This window comes from Limanda limanda, chromosome 15, assembly GCF_963576545.1.
Source record: "Limanda limanda chromosome 15, fLimLim1.1, whole genome shotgun sequence".
NCBI classification, from domain to species: Eukaryota; Metazoa; Chordata; class Actinopteri; order Pleuronectiformes; family Pleuronectidae; genus Limanda; species Limanda limanda.
The window spans coordinates 5,695,940-5,716,975 of record NC_083650.1 but is presented as its reverse complement, the minus strand read 5'-3'; the positions used below and the strand labels follow the sequence as shown (position 1 = coordinate 5,716,975).

The 21,036-nt window shown below is 41.7% G+C and overlaps 1 protein-coding gene across 1 annotated transcript; it reads left to right on the top strand.

Annotated features, from left to right (window-relative positions):
* Positions 1-2,931: 2,931 nt before the first annotated feature.
* On the top strand, positions 2,932-20,226 carry ppm1ba (protein phosphatase, Mg2+/Mn2+ dependent, 1Ba). Its single transcript, XM_061086678.1, has 6 exons — positions 2,932-3,318; positions 9,741-10,657; positions 11,095-11,212; positions 12,578-12,692; positions 13,085-13,142; positions 15,902-20,226. The coding sequence occupies exons 2-6, from the start codon at positions 9,770-9,772 to the stop codon at positions 15,929-15,931; spliced, it is 1,209 nt and encodes a 402-aa protein (XP_060942661.1). The 5' UTR covers positions 2,932-3,318; positions 9,741-9,769; the 3' UTR covers positions 15,932-20,226.
* Positions 20,227-21,036: the final 810 nt, after the last annotated feature.

The following is a 21,036-nucleotide window of genomic DNA, read 5'->3' as shown; positions in this document are numbered from 1 at the left end:
ATGGGCCGAATCTCACTCAGACTCAGCGGACATCCATGTCGTTGTTCCAGCAGCTGGTGAAGGTTCATGTCCAGCCGCTCAAACACCAGACAGGTTTGTCCGCGGACCTGAAACCTCTCCTTGCAGTGGACCACGTTCGTTTTGTCTGGGTCAAGAGCACTCAAAGCATCAAGCATCATCACCTGTGGAGGAGAGAGGAAACATGATATAGGAGCTGTAGGTGACACAGCTTAGAATCAGCAGTTCTTTTAATAAACAAGTTATGAGAAAGAAAACGTGAAACAAATTTGAATGAATGATCACATACCTCTCGTAGAGCACTTTGCTCAAGTTTTAGGAACTTGAGGACTACTTCTTCAGATGTTTTCATATTTACAGCTTTGACCACTTTGCCAGAGGTCCCCTCTCCGCAAACTTCATTGATGAGGTAGGTGCACAGTATGTTGCTCTGTGGCTGCATCTGTTCATCTGTGACCAAGAAGGAGAACATGTTGAAGTTCTTGTCGGTGCTACTACCCAGAAATTCAGTGTATTCTCCTCCTGCACCCAGCTTCATGCAACCCTGAACACATGTTGAGATATACATACCATGTTTCTCTGCTGTTAAACAGACGGCTGAAATTGTAGTTTCTGCCATTTTCTGTCAGTGTCGTTGCTGACGCTTCTCTCCTCCAGTGTCTCCTTTCTCTTCTTAAACCAGCTGTAGTTTGCAGCAGGTGGTGAAGTGTTGGAAGTCAGTGGCGAGGTGTCTCAACAAAGTCGGGCATCCGTATCAAGTTTCCACAGGAAACGGTTACTCTAGTAAGTGGAGTTATATTTGACCAGATGAAAGTAGGCAAGATTAAAAGAAAAGTAACAAATTGAAAGAATGTCAAAGGAATCAAAGGACAAGTGGCCGTGTGCAGAACATTACCTCATTGACTTTGATGGGCTCTCACCAATGATGTTGTCACCTGTGGATCATATCACTACATCAGCATCACAAAAAGTAAGTAAAGTAAAATCAAATGAATACCTATGACATGATAGATGATGATGTAACACTCACCATAGTAGGTATGTTGATATTAATAAGCTATTGATTTTATGGCATAATTCATTAATTAGGTTTCTTCACCTGAGATTATTTTTTTTGTGTCATCACGAATGTGAATATAAAACAAAGACGACAATAAACCTCTGAAGGAACAGGTTTCCATCCAAGCCAATGATAACAGAGAATATAATCACAATAGGCCATGCATTAGTAAAAAAGGTCAGAAATAATAATAATCTGAGATATCAGCTTATCTCTGTCCTTCAGCTGCATAATAATCAAATACTGATCAATACTGACCATGAGGCTGAAGGTATCACACAGTTGAGCATTGTTTAGATTTCAGGAGTGTGTTGCTCTTTGTAAGAGAATATATGATGTTATTCCCTTAACGTGAAAGTCAAGTGCATGAGTTTGTTGCTAAATTGTAAAAGCACCAAAAATACTCAGCCCCCAAAGCATGAAAATACTATAGATACTATATAAATAATCCAAATTACAGCACCTGTTTTTTTTCGGAATATTTATTCAGAGATTTACTGTAAGTGCACTGCAACATGTATGAAGACGATGTATTTAGCTCATATCAGTGTCAATGTTCCTCTAGTTTTCTGTAGTTTTCCTCTCAGCAATCACCACTGCAGGTTTAATGTCTTTATTGGTACCTTGTCTCGCTTATTTTCACTTGTTAGTGCTTTCTCTGCTGCCTTGAGTTCAGCTTTACAGGAATCAATCAATAGGTGAGGGTCCAGGTTAGATAAGGATATGTTTCTGAGCCGCCGAAAATTAAGAACATGTGCACTTTTGAGATATACATGCATATGGTCACTATCATTTTGTATACCTGCTAATTCCACAAACGTCTGCCTGTGTGTCTCTTACTGTATGTGGAATACAAATCACAAAAGCCGTTCACTTCACAGGAAGAATGTGTATTGTTAGTGGCAGTGCAGTGTAAAATTTTGACATGTGGTATGTTCAATAATAATACATTTGAATAAACTGACAAAAAGTAATCAGTGGGGGCATGGCCTATATACTCATTCTGAAGATGAAGTTGCATTTTCTTCTGCATCCTCAGATAAATACAGCAACAATCTGCAGCTGGGTCAAATCGCCGCAAGATAATTTCGATAATTTTTCATTTCACCACATTAGACAGGTCTCAAGGCACTTTACACAGGAGGTAAAGAGCTTTAAATGTTTACATGCAAAGTATGAAAGAATAACAGCAGTTAGGTAAATCTAAAAAGCAGCATTCCATTTTATTCAAACAACTTCCTTCTCTCCCAAGTGAATCTGTAATTGTGTCTGCAGCGACATGTGTTAATGTAGTCAGGGCTACACAACTCTTTGGAATTTCTTACTATATAAAATGTAAAACAATGAAAATTGGTCAAAATAGAGAAAAGAACGCAACCAGTAAGATGGTGGGACCAAGGAAACCCCCAGTTCACTAGACTTTGGAGCTGGTTGGGGGGGCATCAAAAATACAGCCAGCCGTCCCACCAGGTTTTTTCGTCATGTGATATTGATTTTTAAATGGACCACATGGATTCTTGAAGTTTGTTTGTTCCATGTTTCATGTGTGTGTTCCCGGGGTTTTTCTCTCAACATTATATAGAATGTATAGCGAGCAGAACTGAGTTTTATACTGTATTTATTACGTGATATATTCCATTTTATTTGCACGAATATTTCTTACACACACACATACACACACACACGCACGCGCACACACAACTTGATTTCCACTGTTTACAATCCATCAGAGGGGGGAGGCGTGACTGACTCGTCATTCGACCAATCATATATCGCCTTCCGAATCGGCGTGCGTCCACTCGCGGCTGTAGAGCGAACAGACAAGCCCCGCCCCTAAACTGGAAATTGAAAAAGAACGTCATCTGCCTTCATACGTTTAGCTTTAGCTCGAATTAGCTCGGCGGTCGCGAACCGAGTTGTGTCCCCGGCGTTGGCGGTGTGTGTCGACGGTGTGCTGCCGGGTTGCGGGACCGAGCGAGCCATGTTGGTGGAAGCTTCCCTCCGGAGCAGAGACCTGCTGAAGGGAGAACCCACCGTGTGAGATGCTGGCTAGCGGGGATCGGAGCTAGCTAGTAGGGGCCCGAGAAGCGAAAGTGGCTAACAGGCTAATGAGTGCTAAGCCCATCACAACAAGCCCGGGCACTTAAAACACACCCGAGCCCTTGAGCCCCGAGGAGCAGCAGCAGGAGCAGCAGCCACCGGTGGAGGAGGAACTCCCATTTTTGTTTTTAAATACAAAAGTAAGTAACGTCAAAGCTAAAATGTCCACTACGTGTTTTCTCCCTACAGCAACACAAGCTAGTCGCCCTGTGCTAACGTGCAGGACAACACTTATGACAAGTGTGAACTTCTCTTTTTAATGCTTACACCAGTAGCCTCGGTGCCCCCCCCCCTCCCAGGAACAGATAGCCCTCAGGTTAGGTTAATCTCATTATGGTCAATAACAGGCAAAAGTACACCAGTGGTGGTTACTGGTGATTAATGGTATATTAACAACCCTGCTCGTGTTTAGCTGGTTATTAAACACGCTGGCTCCCATTTTGTTACGTAACGTTATTTCGTTCATAAATGTTCTAAACCATTTTAAAATGTATTTATTAGTGTCATCTTTTGCTTTGTTATTGATAGAATGAGTGAATGAATGGATCTGAGTCGACTCTGTACTCGAACCCCTCAAATTGTATTTAAATCTATTCTTGTTTTGGTATCAACATGGTCAGAGACTATAGATTAGATTAGATTCAACTTTATTGTCATAAAACAAAATGCAGTTTAGCATCTAACCAAAAGTGCAAAAAAAGCGGTAATAGTGCAGAATATTGTGCATATTGAAAGTGGAATATATAAAGAAATAAAACTACAGGATTATTTGCCTTTAATTCACTCTACACAGACAGGGACTTGACATTTAACAAGTATTTTCAATGCTACATGAATATTTGCAACAGGTGTGACCTACGTGTGAAGCCTGGTTAACACATTGTTTACTTCCCTAAAAAGGGCCGGGGAACAATGTCTATGCCAGCCTACACCAGTGGTCTAGTTAAATTCATACTCTATTATCTGTTGACAATTTACGGGGCAAAGTCTTACTCAATTTAATTATCCTCAGAGGTTTGTACAAAAGCACCAGCGCAGGAATTAACTTGTTTTATTGCGTTGTTGTGGGTAGGGTTTATTGGGTTGTTTTTGTGTGTGGGTGTGTGATTGTGTGTGTGTGTGTGTGTTTCAAAGTGTGTTTGTGTGACAGTGTGTTCCAGAAATGGCAGCATCATCACTGGCATGTTTGTGTTGGCACCCTGATGTGAAATCCTGCAAAAGCCACGCCGTTTTAGCCAGTGACTGCTGCACGTCCACCAGTCCAAAGGCATTTATCTATACAGGTTTTGGCCGGGACTATCGGCTGAATCACTTTGCACACAGATGTACACTGGGGACGCGGTGTTAACTGGCAGGCTCAAAATAACTGAGAGAACTAATTTGCCGAGTGCCAAGAAGGGCAGTTGGATTATCTCTGCGAATGCGTCTGAACAAGAAAAGACTTGAGATATAGATTAATTTTCCGATTACACTGTTTTCTGTTTTGGGATCAGCCAGTGTAATATTCCCTGTTTATACCCACGTCCCTAATGATGCCTGCATGAGCTGTCTGGGCTATACATAGGTATCCTTCATACTGAGATGAATTAAAACCTTTAGAACGTCTTATATTACGTTCCACATAACATTTCAACTTCATATCAGAATCTGTTATCATTATAAACCTGTAGAATGCAGCAATGTGTGGCTATAATACTCAAGAAGTTTTACTGTGTTACTATGAACACATTGCATATGTAATGCATTATATTTCGCAACAAAATTGTGTAGAAACCGTTTAGTTTCGCAACTTTTGAGGTCCTGGATTCAAATTGAAGGCTCACTGGTTTTCTGGATAACAGGAGCAGGTATATACAAGTACACAAGTTCCTCCTGTTGCCCAGAACCCACTCACACTCTGGTGTATCACAACACATTTACCTCCACTTTGCCTGTAGTCTGTCTGTAGACTCCAGTCTGGTCAGGTAAGGGCTCTAGCTTCCCCGACGCCAATGCACTAAAGATGGCTGAAGCTGTCTGTTCAAAGTGCACTTGTTCCAGGAAAGAGACTGCTCCTGGTGTGGCTTCAGTGATGAGTCATCACAGAGGGGGATCAGAGAAATCCCCTCCTGTTTATACCACCTCTTTAATTTGTTATAAAGTCAGAGGCTCACTGAGGGTTAAAAATGATTCTGTTCTAACTACCATCTTTTATCATAACTGGGAATAGCAGATTACACTAGCTTTATCCAGATCCATTTGAGCTTTTTACAAATGTGGACATGGCGAATAGACATTTAATCAGTGGAAAGATGATCATACACTATATTAGTAGACAATTTACCCCATGCTCTTAGTATTTGCTTTATTAACTGTTTGATAGACTGAAAATCAGGCTGGTATCTGTGGTGGTAGCTAGTTCAGCTAATACAAAACAGAACAATATATATACAGCTCTATCACTGTTTTTCATAAATCTCACTGGTTATGTTTACCCTAGCCAGCTCTCCCACGGTTGGATGTTAGCTGCTGTCCTCTTCCTCCTATTCCACATCTCTCTCTTCACACCACTCTTCCTTCTATAGAATCAGAATCAGAAAAATCATTAACAACAACATTGTCCACTCTCATGAGCACTTGGTATTAACTAGCAGTTATACCAGCCTTCTTCTCTGAAGGGAAAAGCCAACAGTAAAAATCAATATGTGTTGGGCTTTCTTGATTTTGTAGCAGGCCACAAACATAATAATGTACACTAAACACTCAAACAACATAAGGTAGTTAACTCACACAATTGCTAATTTATTCATTATTGCTCATTATGTGGGGATTTTAGTGGACATGGACAACAGGAGTGTCTCGGATAAAAAACAAATATTATTGGAGACAACTCCAGTCATTCCAATTAGCTCCTCAGTTAGTGAGTGCTACTTTTACACATCTTATTCTTTTGCATGGCAGGACACTGTAATTTTGGTTTAATAATTCTGACATTTATGCAACACTAGACTTATTTCAAAGTGGATTATTTAGAACAAGTGCTGTTCTTCATAGAGGCCACACGTTACATCAGCCACAATTGCTGCTGTACTCCAAACTGAATCAGCCAGTTTGACCAGTGTACGCAGTGCCCTTATCTTGGGCAGGCATCTCTTTCAGTCTGCTGTTCTTCTTTTCATAACCATATATAAATCATTCATGTGTTGATTTAATGTGAGAATCTCACTCAGCAGCATCCTTGTAGTGCCCTGACTACCCTGTTCACAACCAATCAAGTTGAGTTATTGTTGTGTCGTCATTTTGTTTTAGTTCATAGACGGACACGCCGCTAATCTGTATCTGTGTATTTATATCACATATTGTACATTAAATGTCACTAAGCAAGACTCAGAAGGGAGAGTGGTAGTCTGTGTTTGACGAGCTAATCTGGCTCTGCGTGTATCCCATCAGCAGCTGACTGTTAAATTGAGTTATCTGTTAGAGCTGGCCTGCTTGTCTGAAGTCTGAATTGCGGGTGTTCTGTGTCTGTCCTCAACTTTGACTCTCAGAGCGCATCAGCCATTCACTTCATCTTGCCATGTGTGCCTCGAAGATTTGAGAGAGAAATGGGTTGTGTTTTCTGATTGAATACATAAGAATGAGGTTAGTTTTGCTGTTGAGATCAAACTTAACCGCATGTGCACACCATAAATGGCCAAATGCAAGCAGGCACACTCGCACAGTGTCATGGCTGTGCAGTCCCCCCCGTCAAAGGCTACAACCACCAACATCTTACTGCTTCTGTTGCCACGGCAACCACTCAGCTGCCACTCCAAGCTGTGTCACCATGGCGACATGCACTGGGTGTCATCACTCCCTGAAGTTCTCAGCACTCACATTGATGTTATGTGCACTGGTTTTTATTTCGGTTTTTATGAAACAGAATATGACATGTTGAGTTAACTGTTGTTGATGACATTATGAGCTTTTAAATGAAAGGGTCATTGCCTCGGTGCAGGGTGTATGTGGTTGTTGATTGGGTGAAAGAGCAAATGATTTGGGTTTGATGATTGCACAAATGGCTTTGATACCTGCTATAAAAAGAGTTAAATGCCTAAGTGACTGTGTTCGTTGTCAAGGTTCTGACCAGTGACGCTTCCCGACTCTTTGATATGTAGTCAGTGGCCAAGTGTGCATCTGTGTGTGTGTGTGTGTGTGTGTGTCTGAAATAAAGCAAGTCTCCTGTATCGCTTAAATGAATTCGGAAGCCTGGAAGTTGCACCAACCACTTTGTTCTAAAAGAAAACAAAAAATAGTTCTCTTGCTACATCAAACTGTAGGTGTCACCTCTGTTGGTCTGTTAAGTCTGTGTTTTGCATTCGTAACCATAAATATCAAACGATAGGAATTATTTAAACAATAATATTCAGAGTACTTGAAGTCCACTTCAGATTGTTGTCATCCATCTCAATAACCTTGTTTGCATTTTTTACATTAGCAGTTTTTCAGTTTTATATTAATGGAATTGTTAATTAGGTTTTGAGTGACTTGTATTGTTATTTTTTTGCTAAAGTGTTATATTTGAAATTCTCCACTGAATCATTCTGAAGCAGCCTCCAGATCAATTTGGTCATTTTACAGTTTGTCATATTAAAATAACAGTGTGTATATAATGTTAATTGCACTAATGTGAACAATGATGTATCAACTACAGACATGGAGGAAAAAGCTTTGCATTTTCCACATATTATACCAGTAGCAAAAGTTAAAATGCATATATTTTATCAGTGATTCTAGTAAAAGACATGTCCTTTCAACGTTGTCTTTTCTCCAGTTGTAAGTTATGTCCTAGTGACTTCAAGTGTGCAGTCACAAGTGATTTTTACAGTGCTCAAAGTACAGTACAGTACAGGATGATGGACTTGGACACAGAAAAACCGAAGACCTTTCCGATTGTAGTTATGCACATGAGATGTGAGTGAAGTGCAATCGGTCATGTGGGCAGTGTAGACCGAGGTACTAGTTAAGATTGGAGCTTATCTGCTCGGTCAGATGTGAGATAGTGGACTGGAGCAAGCAGCCTCAATGCAGATAGGCTGACTTTGTTCAGCTCATGTGATTGACTCATTTGCTAGGGAGCCTTGTTTGTTTCTTTTTCGTTGATAGAATCTAAACATGGCGTTGACCTTTGACCTTAAAAATGGATTAACCGAAATATGAGAGTGTTGGAAAAATGCACTGTTAGCACTCAGCCGTAACCCTCTGTACATTAAGAGACCGGAACCTTGGGTATGCCAACAACTTACTTGTAAGTCACATTTATTGATATCCTCAGAAATAATGGACAAGTTAACAGTGCAAAATCGAGGATAAGAGGCCATAAAGTAGTGTGACAATCAATAAGACTGTGTAAGTTGTTCTCATTTCGTAACTAATTAACAAATGCTAAACACAGAATTTCTGGCTGCTATCAAGCAGCCTGATGCTGCCGTTCATTTAGCTAATGCAGGTGCAGTAGACAGATAACACATTATCTTGACCACTCCATCGAGTTTGGTAATGCTCTTAGTGGCCAGTTGTGGCCAAAGAAGCTTTTAAGCTCTTCAGTCTTTTTAAGCAGAAACCAAAGTGCCTTTGCTATTTCTGTATATGGTGAACAACGATCCCTGTTGATTTATTCCTTACCGCCCAGTTGAATCACTGGTTGAATTATTTGTTGTTAAGTTAGCAGTGAAAGAAACACACACGTGCTTAAAAGCTCCCAGAGTCCAAGTTCAACAACTGTGGGGAATCTGCTGGGTTCATGTTTTCAGTCCCTCAAAGTGTGTTGAGATGTGCAATATGAGTTTGTTGGCTGAGAAAGCATAACCACTACAAATTTTGAGTGGAAGCCTAAATCATGTTTCAATTATTAAGCACCATATCAAAATAGAACAACAATTTAGCATGCTGGCAGTCGGATATTACAAAGACATAATGATAGAGAAGAAAATTAGACCTTTGGGTTTATCAACATTATACTCAGACATATTTTAAAATTGTACGGAAAAACACCATACAAGTGATATAAGTTTCCACTCAATGAATAATAAAAGACTTCCATGGCGTCTGTCATTTCCCTTAAGGTTAACAAGCACGTCACAACACACGCCTCTTCTCGTGAACACAACCTAATTTAAACGCAGCAATAATCGACAGTGAATGTTCAAGTTATATTAGCAATTGAACCAACCCTGGCACTGCTACATCTAAATTGAATGAAGCCATGATGTTATTAGTGTCACCTGTGTCAAATGTCAACTGAGGGAGAAGCTAAAAGTGTAAACATCCAGTGGAAATAGAGAACCACTAAATTAGTACAGAGATTTGACATGACTTGAAATAGAAGTTCCTTTTCCAACTGCCAAAATAACATAGATTTGAATAATGTGTTGTGTTCATAGTGTGGGATTTGGGCACAGCTTTGAAAGTTGTAATGAAAATGAAAAGTGAGGGACTAAGAAGATAAATAATCTGTAGAGTTTTCAAGGTTAGACTTTTAGTATTTTGTGAATATAGAATGCGAGTCTGAACTGTTTATAATGTATCCCCCCCTCTCACACAGGTAGCAGTGGGTCACTCGAGGTCAGAGCCATGGGTGCGTTCCTGGACAAACCCAAGACAGAGAAGCACAACTTGCATGGTGAGGGCAACGGCCTACGCTATGGCCTGAGCTCCATGCAGGGTTGGCGGGTGGAGATGGAAGACGCTCATACAGCTGTGGTGGGACTTCCTACTATGGGTATGAGTGACTGGTCGTTTTTTGCCGTGTACGATGGTCATGCTGGCTCCAGGGTTGCCAACTATTGCTCCAAGCATCTCCTGGAACACATTTTGAGTTCCAGCTCAGGGGCCAGGGGGACACAGGGCTCCCCGGCTAGTTCAGACAGTTCCAGCGGTGACGCTCCATCACCAGTTCCTCCTACAGTGGATGCTGTAAAAGTCGGGATCCGGACAGGGTTTCTGAGGATTGACGAGCACATGCGCAGCTTCTCAGACCTTCGCAACGGCATGGACCGTAGTGGCTCCACAGCAGTGGGAGTCCTCCTGTCACCTGAGCATTTTTTCTTCATCAACTGTGGTGATTCTCGAGCTGTTCTCTACCGCAATTCCCAGGTGTGCTTCTCCACACTTGACCACAAGCCTTGCAACCCACGGGAGAGGGAGCGCATCCAGAATGCTGGCGGCTCCGTGATGATTCAGAGGGTTAATGGGTCGCTGGCTGTCTCGAGAGCTTTGGGGGACTACGATTACAAGTGTGTGGATGGGAAGGGCCCCACAGAGCAGCTGGTCAGCCCCGAACCAGAGGTGTACGAGATGATTCGGACCACAGAGCAGGATCAGTTTGTGGTCCTGGCGTGCGATGGCATCTGGGATGTCATGACCAACGAAGAGCTGTGCGACTTTGTGAAATCCAGGCTCGAGGTATCCGATGACCTGGAAAGAGTCTGCAATGAAGTGGTGGATACCTGCCTGCACAAGGTGATTGCACGTTTGTTTTTTAATCGGACTTATTTGCATTGTTGCTGTGTTGCTTCTGTTTTGTAATGAATTGACAGTTTAAAGTTCCACGACACTTGTTTTTCACAAACGACAAATTTAATTGTATGACGAAGAAATAGTATATGTACATAGATCATTGCTCATGCATTTGACTTCTTTAGGCTTGAAAGATGGCTGTAAAAATCGTACAGGCTTCTTCATTAAACCTGACCAGTGACTGTGGTCAGTTTCAATTGGCTAGATTCCCATGAATTTGGGAAGGAACACTTGCTTAAATGGAAAAACTCCGTTGTGTGCTGCAGCACATCATGTCCCTTTAGTTGTGCCTAGGAGATCATCACTGTTTCTATCAGCCCTACACAATGACCCCATCTCTTAACTGCTCTCTCTTCATTCCTCTCTCCTCCCGTCCATAGGGGAGTCGGGATAACATGAGTGTTGTGTTAGTGTGTTTTCCCAACGCTCCCAAAGTGTCGGAGGAAGCTGTGAGGAAAGACGCTGAGCTCAACAAATATCTGGAGTCAAGAGTGGAAGGTAAGAATGAATGGATGAAGAAACCCCCCCCCCCAGTTGCTGCTGGTGAATCCAGCGGGGGGATTCCCTGCTGTGTTCACACATCAACTTGTCCTGGATTTCCACAGACTTTACAGCAGGAGGCCAAGGGGATAAAGTCCGTAGAAACCGCTGAGCGTCTCACTCGGACATTTGTGTTCACACATGCACCTCCTCTGGAGAGAATGTAGAGGAACTTCTGAGTCCAGTGCATGTCTGAAAGCAGTTTTAGTGTCATGTGGTTATTCGTGAATGCTTTTATCAAAGCCTTTGTTTACATTCTTCTTATTAAATCACCCATGAAACCCTTAATACTGTCATTTGTTCGTATACTTGAGAAAACAGATCTATATCTTTGTCCACCTGAAACCTTATCATATCTGTATGATGTGTGTTTTCTACACCCACTGATCCTGCCACTCTCTATTCTCTAACCTCCAGCCAAGTTAGCTCCGGCTCACAGCAGAAGAATGACACCAATTGTGACCTCTTTTTCCATTCCAGCAAGCATCTACCCTCTTTATTCCCTGTTTGCGCCTCTCCTCCCTTTCCCTTCCCCTTCCGCTTTCCCTCCCTCGCTCAAACATTCCCTGTCTTTTTTGGATGTATTCCCTGCTCTCCTCCTTTTCTATCTGTCCCTTTTTTCTTTCTCATTTCATCCCGTTTTGTTTTCTCAGGATGCAAGAGGCCCTCTGATAAACAAAGTGCCGTTTTTCTAGTCTTCTTTGCTTATTTCTGCTCATTTCCCTCGCTTAAAAAAAAACACAGGGCATTTCAGCTGTTTCAGATTTAAGCTAAACATAAAAATGTTTTTTTTTTAAACCCTGAAACTAATTTAATTAATTTAACATCTCAGTACTTCTTTTAGGATACATAGGAGCCTTTGTCCCATATTCTGAAGATACATTGTAATATCCACAGATTGCAAAACAAAGAGATAGTTGTGTATAATACTGCAAATTAATGTTTGCTCATTTGATTGATCGGCACTCCAAAGTGGGTTCAAGGTAGATGATTCAGGCGCGTTTTGTCTGGTTGAAGCAAAGTAGATGTTTGGCTTCAGGTACTGTCTGATACTAGAAGAGAGTGAAAGAAAGAGAGTAAACAGAAAATGGCAGAGGAATGCTCTGGCTGAACATTGACCTGGCCTCATGCCACTCTCATCTCAGTTGCAGGCCTCTCACTGTCACCATCCCTCCCTCTCTCTGTCTCAGACACACACTCCTGTCCACAGATTCACTTGTTCTGTTTCCATCGACAACTTTTTCTCACATTTTTGGTCTTTGTCTCGGCTCTCGGCAGCTTTGTTACACGTGTATAACAACATGCCTGGTATTGTTTTTTCAGAGATGTTGTCTCGGCCGGCGGAGGATGGGTTTCCAGACCTGGTAACAGTGATGAGGAACTTGTCCACTGACAGCGGCATGCCCCCTCTTCCAGCAGGGGGAGGCCTTGCCAGCAAGTAAGGACCACTGCCCTCAAAGGGGGTGCTGTGTTATCTGAGTCACAAACATATGGAATGGATATATGAAAGTGTTAGGAGAATGTAAAACTCTCTGCTGAGCAGTGGCTTAGAAAAAGGCCATCAGATGACCTAAACAGAGCCAATGTAAAACTTGATTAGTTATTATCTATTAGTTCATATGCTCTGCCCAGTAATGAACTTTTTTGTCATTCTTTGTATAGGGCAATATTTGCAGTCATTAAAATAGGAGCTAGATGTTTCCCTTTCTTCACCACTACACTTTGCTGTGCCTTGGTTTTCCACATTTCCCGCCTCTCATGTTACTTTGATCGATGTTGTGAATAGAATAGCTCAAGAGACCTCATCACCTCATTTTTGTCTTCCTGCAGACGCAGTGTTATTGAAGCAGTATACAACCGTCTGAACCCATACAGGGAGGAAGATGGGGTGAGTGTATATGTGATGAATGAATAAGCTTTGTCCTTCTCTTTCCATTTAAACAGCTCTCTCACACAGATCTTATGCTTTTGTTAAGTTTATTTTTCTCATACACGAGTTTCAGTTGTATTACGATGGATGAACCTAACTGTACAGTTTTCATTTCCACACTCAACCACAGAAGATGATGTAATACAATTGACCTCCAGGATGGCTTTGTCTCCTTCCCATTTTGTTAAACATTGCATGATGCACACGCTTGGCCGGCCCTTGTGATGGGTTTTACATACATGACACCATAGGTCTGTCAAAATCTTCTCCTCTTTTACCAAATCTGCTTTCAAAAGCTAAAAGCATTCTCTTCAAATGTGCTCACTGAAATATATCAAGAAGTGGCGCAATCTCTTGTTCATGAAAGAGTCCTACTTTATTAGTTTACTTCTTTTAGTTTTGTCCAAAGGATTTGAAAGCTTTTTGGATCAGTCTGGATTTACTAGACATCAGAGTAATACAAAGCACAATGCTAGAGTATCTGCCACTGGTAAAAGAAAAGTTTCCTCCTTTTGAGCATGACTCCATAGTTTATGGAATTGCAATTTTTCCTGCTGGAAATCAAAATCCTTCAGCTTTGTGCTTCCTTTTTAAGTTGCAGACTTGCAAACAGACTTGCACACACACACTCAGGGGCTGCTTCTTCATTGAGGAGAGTTGCTGCAGTCAACTCAAGAATCAAAACATCAGAAGATTCTTTCTGTCTTTGCAGATCAGAGCGTGTGTGTGTGTGTGTGTGTGTGTGTGTGTGTGTGTGTGTGTGTGTGTGTGTGTGTGTGTGTGTGTGTGTGTGTGTGTGTGTGTGTGTGTGTGTGTGTGTGTGTGTGTGTGTGTGTGTGTGTGTGTGTGTGTGTGTGTGTGACTTTAAATGATGTATCAGATGTGTTTGAGAGTGACTGACACAGAAATGCCAACGTGACAGTCTGAAGAATCAATAGAGCTGCAGTGCAATTTTTAAGGCTGTCTGGTTGGTTGGTTGGCGTGCGTGTCGAGTGTGTGTGAGAGTGTGTGTACTCTGTTGGGGAGCATGTGTTGGAGGTGACTTTCACTGCAGTGTTGTCTTGGTTTGTCTGTCAGGACGTAAAGTTACTCTGTTTGTTTGTATATATTCATTGTGTAGCACTTAGTAAACCTTTTTAGATAAGTGCTATACAAATGAAGGTATAATTATTATAATTATTATTATACACAATAATTTGTCTTAATAACTCTTAATTAAAGCCACTGCGAGATTGTAGCATCTGTCCAACTATTGGACTGAACTTTTCATGTACCCTATCCCCCCTAGTTTCCCAAATTAAACAAACAGTTGCTTTTTCAATTTTGCTGTACCATTGAGCAATTGAGTTGACTATAAGCTAATTGTAGCGTAATTTTTTTTCATGATATGTACAATAGCAGTACATAGTTTTTCTTTAATTTAAGGTGCTAGCAGTATAACATGTCTCTGAATTAAATCTCACAGCTGCATTTGGAAGCTACAGCGTCTGGAAACCCACAGTTTTATAGACTACGGCAACATGTGTATAGATTATTGCCTGTTAGGTCGATTCATGGTGCTACATTTAGCAGTTAACTCTGAAGTTTGACTGACTAAGATTTAAAGTTTTACCTAAAATAATATTTTGAGCCTGGCTGGTTTTGCTTGGCCAATGGTGTCTGAATTTCATTGGCATAAATGTTTTATAAGAGAATTTTATTTTTGTTTTGGGGTTTCAGCATCAGCCCCTAGATATCCATATCAGTCGGGCTCTGGTAGTTTCTCTTTACATCAGAACACACACATTAAATAGGGTTGTATCGAATTTTCTAACAATGTGTTCACCCTCTGATTAACGCAGCCCTCCTGTTTCATTTGGTAAGTCATCACATATCACATATATAATTATTACACCTCTACCCTCTTCTTCCAACCCGTCATTTACAAACCCAAATACACAACCACACACACATCCGTACACATTCTTACAGGCATGTAAGTGGCCCCCTGTCACACCTCCATCAGTCTCCAGTCCCTGTTCTGATCTACTCTCTAGCATGTGGAGCCCATTCAGACTTCAAGGTGTGTGTGTGTGTGTGTGTGTGTGTGTGTGTGTGTGTGTGTGTGTGTGTGTGTGTGTGTGTGTGTGTGTGTGTGTGTGTGTGTGTGTGTGTGCGTGTGCGTGTAGCCATGACTGTCCTGAGGAGGATGAGTGATTGGTCAGTGTTGCTGGTCCTGTCAGCCCCTTCTCTCACTTTGCTCTCACCAACACGCATGCACTGGCCCTACACGCATGCATCGCTGTCTCACTCAGTCTTTCCACAACTGCACGCAAAGCATACAACTCTGTTTCTATGTCACTCCCTGCTATGAGATAAGAAAAAGGCTTTGGAATTGTGTGTGTTGGCATAACAACGCTACACACTGGGGTTGAGGGTGTGTCCTTGCTTTCTGTGCTGTTTGTTTTTACTTTATTTGTTGTTTTTCCTGTTGTGTCGGTCATAGGAAAACCTGCCATTGAAGACGAGGCTGGGAAAGCGAAACAATACTGTGTAAAGATGTATTCCACTTTTAATAACGTTGCGCTCTCCTTTTTTTCTCCCCTCTCTTACTCTTGCCTTCCGTATCTTTCTCTAATTCATCCTTCCTTTTCTTCTTCTTCCTGCTATATTCTACGTCCCTCTTTCTCTTCTCATTTTCTCTTCCCCATCTCTCTCCTGTTCCTTTCTTCCTACAGAGCGGCGCTGACTTGGAGTGTCACTGGTAGCTGTCCAGCACAACTGCCTGATCAACAAAACAGGACCACTTTTCCACACGCGATCACATCCATTGTCACCTTTTTAATTTCCTCTGGGATTTTTTAATTTATTGTTTCCCCCCTCCACACTGAGATCAAGCGACGCCGTAATCCGGGTTTTAGAAACGTACACAACACCCCCCACCCCCCCGACGTGGAGGACTGCAAAAACAGATTTGGTTCTTTTCATAGAACAAAATGTTGAAAAAACGAGAACAACTGCATCAATCGCCTGAAAAGAGAACGGTGTATACGGTATATACATCACAGGAGAAGCAAACAAGCACAGTTTCTCTTGCCCCTCGTCTGCTTGCTTTTTTTTTGTAGTGTTTTTTTTTGTTGTGGATTGCCGGAGACACAGGAGCAGCCCTGCTCTGAACGCTTTGGGGCTCCATGGTGCCTTGCTCAGAACCGAGAGAGAGGGAGGACTTCACAACAGCCAGCCATGACCAAACCTGCCGCTCATGGACGTTTTCCACATTCTGATTGGCAGCGTTTCTTTTTTTTGTTGTTGGCATTATTTGTTTTGAAGTGTGAACTCTACTTGCACCTGACTGGTAGCCAATCGACCACACAAGCCTGTGAGTCCCACACCCATAGTTCAGGCAAGTTTGGTTTGTGGACATTTACTAGTACTCGACCAGGGCCCAACACTTCACCTGCCCCGGCACACGGCTTGCTGGAGAACACCTCACAGAACTCGGAGGTTTAAAAAGTCTCCAAGTCCACACTATCCAAAGACCTCTGGTGTAGAAGCCTCAAATTCAGCGGCCAAGAGGTTTGTCTCCTGACGGGAACGGAGAGAAATCTGTGAGGCAACTTATCTCAGTTTTCATCCTTCCATGCTGTCCAAGCTAAAACAGGACACAGGTGTGCTGGTGTGCCAGGCTACACATAGGAAGTTCATAGAAGTACAGTAAAAGTAACTCAAATTTGATGATTTTTCTTGCACGTCCCTTCTCACTCTCTCTCCTCTTCGTCACTTAAAGGATGCTATCTAACACTTTTTGTTTAGTTTCTTTCACTTTTCCCTCCGTCTCTCTTCTCACGTTTCTGTTTTTTCTTCATATTGTCCGAAGACACTCGGCTGTCACTTGCATCGGCTGACAAGGTCGGAATCATAAGCTTTTGAGCCTGCTGTTGTTTAAGAGAAAGATGGAAATTATATATTAAATTCATATATATATATATATACATATAGATATATATTTTTATTTGTTTGTTTTCGTTTTAATTCCCAGCCATGGTATTCGTTGTGGCCTTGTGTGTGTGTCTGTATGTGTAGCTGTTTTCAGACATGCACTGGACTCCGCAAACATCCGAGTGAGACGCTCCGCCGATTCGGCAAACTTTAACCACCTGGTCTCCCAGTATCATGTCCGTAGAAAACCAGTAGAAGTCGATGCAGGAGTTCCCCAGTGGATTCATCGCGAGCAAGTGGGGGGTTAATAACGCTAATAACACACAACAGAAAAATTAAAAATTTGTGGTGACCTCGGCAGTGGAGTGAGTCTCTGCTGCACCCGGCTGCTCCACCTCTCGGAGAACCTCCTGCTGCGGCTGAACTGCGTAGCCAATTCTCCAGATTTGTATCCGTAGGTCATGTCTGAAAACAGCCTGTGTGTGTCTGATTGTGAGAATGAGACCCATGTGTGAGCGTATGTGCACATTTCTTTGTGTGTGAGTAGACAAATGAAAACATAGAGTCCAAGTTGCACACACAGAGTTCCCACGCAGCAGTGTTCCAAAGACAGGGTCCGGGGTAAAGGGATTCCAGCCTCACCCTTTTCTTCCCCCTCTCTCAACATCCTGTATCTACATAGAGTTCTGCTTGTGCTACAACTTGTCTTTTCCATCTCTCCTGTGTTTTAAAAAAAATTGCCTTTTTTGTTTTGATTGGAAAAAAACTCCAAGGATCTTTTTTTTGTAATGTTTTTTTTTGGTGTGTATATATAGTTTTTCAAAGTACTGTGGCTGTGGTCCTACTACAGATGCATAAGGAAACGCCAAGGGGGGGGGCTTAAAGTCTAACTTGTGCACGCGAGAAGAAGGTTTCTGGTGTTTCACTGTATGAAGTAAACGAGAGAGACTCTAGGACAGAACGGGCCGTACACCCGTAGCTGTGATCGCACTATCAATGAAAACGCTCTCCATTTTTCTCCACTGTTTCCTTCATAGACGTCGCCTCAAAGGCACATGATGGTTGCTGGAAAAAAATCCCTGGTTTGACTCTTTGGATTGACCAGCAGTCCGTTTCATTTCTGTCGATCTAAGCACTAAAAGAAAAGAAATCACTGAAACCTCAGAAATATTGTCAGAAATTAACCTTTTCTTTTCAGTATTTTGTGGAAACAAATGTGTTGCAGAGACAACACGGACACACTCTGAGTGTGTATTCTTGCCTGTAGGTGAATTTAAAATAGGATTATAAGTATACACACAATTGTAATATACACTTTTTGTTCCTCAATCATTCAATGGCAAATTCATTGTGCTTTTTGAAGTGGCAGTATTGAAAGAGAATAGGCCGTACAGAGTTTGCTGGGTGGTTAATGTTCTTGTGGTACACTTGCTCTCGGTGCCATACGACAAATAGGTACTTGAATGTGTTGTTCATTTTGCAGTTGCGCTGTTTTAATGGGATGATTGATTTTTTTTCTTTGTTTGTGGTGGAGGGAGTGGGAGGGGTGGGATCTCTTTAGTTGTGCATGTTTTGTGATTGAGGGGAGGAGTGTATTTTGTGTTTTAGTGGGCGGGTGGGGACAATGCAGGGATGTTCAGTGTGGTGGAGCACAATGTTGGAGAGGAAAGGTGACGGTGAAAGTACAAGCTGGAGGAAAATGGAACCAAAAGCAGCAGATTTCTCTATTGAATTAGACTGAAACCAGCCGACCAATTAAAAACTGTTCATATTTCAATGCAGCTAATTTTACCACTGAGTGTTAGGGCCACTCACAGGGAAAAAAATACATATTTAAAGAACAAAGACCAAAATTACAAGAATTTAAAGTTATGTGTAGCTAAATACCCCACTTTGAAAAGATTGTGCAGGAAATCTAGATTATTCTGACTTAAATCACTAGTTCATTTTCGTAATATTACGACTTCTTTCTCGCAATAGAGACAAAACTCCTTATATTACAACCTAATTATGCAGTATTCAAGTTTCTTCTCAATTATGACTTAATTCTCATAATGTTATGGCTCTATCCTTGTAATATTACAATTTATTGCAATATTATAACTTCAGTCCCGTTATAATATGTCTTTCTTTTTCTCTATTACAACCTAATTCTCAAATAAATCGTCCCTTACACATGGCCCTAACCGTCATAAGATTTAATATTGTCTTAACTAAATTAAATTCCCAGTCTAGACGCTTTATTGCACAACCTGTATTTCCTGACTTTAACATTGTGTTAAGTTTCCACCACACTGAGCACAGCCCTCACTTTAGGTTTATGTTTAAGCTGTATCAGACACTGGGCGAGAGGAGAGGAGTGAAGGAGGGAGAAACAGTTTTATTTTTTCTGAATGTAATTTTTCATTATTCACACTGATCCCACTGCGTGGACTGAACTCAAGCAGCCTCGCAGCATCATGTTCTCTCCTCGTCATCAGTTAAAGTCAGAACAAGGTCTCTTCTGTTCAAAAAGCAAACAAAAAGAGAGTAAACAAACAAAAAAACGACGTAATATTTTGTTCCACAAACACAACAATGATCAAGACTCAGACGGGAGAACTTCCCAGGGTTTTTTCAGAGGAGACTTTGGAGGTTTGGTGAATGATTTGCCTTGATTCAGGATATTTAGAGGAAAGTTTTACGAAGCACAAGCTGGGTTGATGTGATGAGAGCCACGGAAGGGAGGATTTCTAATCTGCTACGAAACGCCAAAACAACATAAGGTAGACGTGACATCACATGACATTCCTCAGGTGGATCTGTTTGGACGAAGATGAACCTATAGTCCTCCTCTTCACCTCCTTCTGTTGTCACTCGTTATACTCGCACTGTCGCTCTGATGGTTCCCACACTCGTTTTATTTATTCCAATGCTTTCTAGCTCTAATGAATATGCTGTATTCTGGAGACAGAATGAGATAAGTGATCAGCTGGCGTGTGATTGAGAGCGATGTATGACCCACTCACCTTCACCCGGGGCATTCACCATCCCTTCTTCCTGTATTAATTTCCCAGTATGCTATTGTGATGTTACAGACCATACAGTAAACATAAATGTCAATAAAGATGGATTTAACTTTAAACTTTTTCAGCCTGTGTCTTTTTTCTTACCAGTCACGGTTCAGTGCAACACAACTGAATCCTTTCTTGTGTCCTATGACAGTTCGTGTTGAGGGAAAATGTTTAAAGTCCTAAATCAGAACTTTCTGGGGGGTATTCTGCTGCAATGTGCAACTTGACCACTAGTTTTCACTAAATTCTACACACTGAACCTTTGAAAAGAACTTTTACAATAATATGTCAACAGTTGTAAAAGCTCTGATCAGCCGGTTGTAAATGGACTTTGGTCCAGTTGTCCTGCAAAGCCTTTTACATAAGATAACTCAAGAGGAGCAACCCAAAACAAAAATAGCCCCTAAGGTATTGAGAGCAAGTTATGTAACATTTATATTCTGTTTATTTGTCAAATATAATAACAGGTTATACATTTTTTATGAATGGTGCCTCATCAAAAGTAAAAGACATGAACACTGGTTCCAGCTCTGAACCCAAAAAATGTTAATCTCCAACCATTCAACTCTCCTCGTTCCCACATTCCACAGGCGGAACTGATCTGTGTGTGTGTGAGGGTCGAGAGAGAGAGAGAGAGAGAGAGAGAGAGAGAGAGAGAGAGAGAGAGAGAGAGAGAGAGAGAGAGAGAGAGAGAGAGAGAGAGAGAGAGAGAGAGAGAGAGAGAGAGAGAGAGAGAGAGAGAGAGAGAGAGAGAGAGAGAGAGAGAGAGAGAGAGAGAGAGAGAGAGAGAGAGAGAGAGAGAGAGAGAGAGAGAGAGAGAGAGAGAGAGAGAGAGAGAGAGAGAGAGAGAGAGAGAGAGAGAGAGAGAGAGAGATACTCTG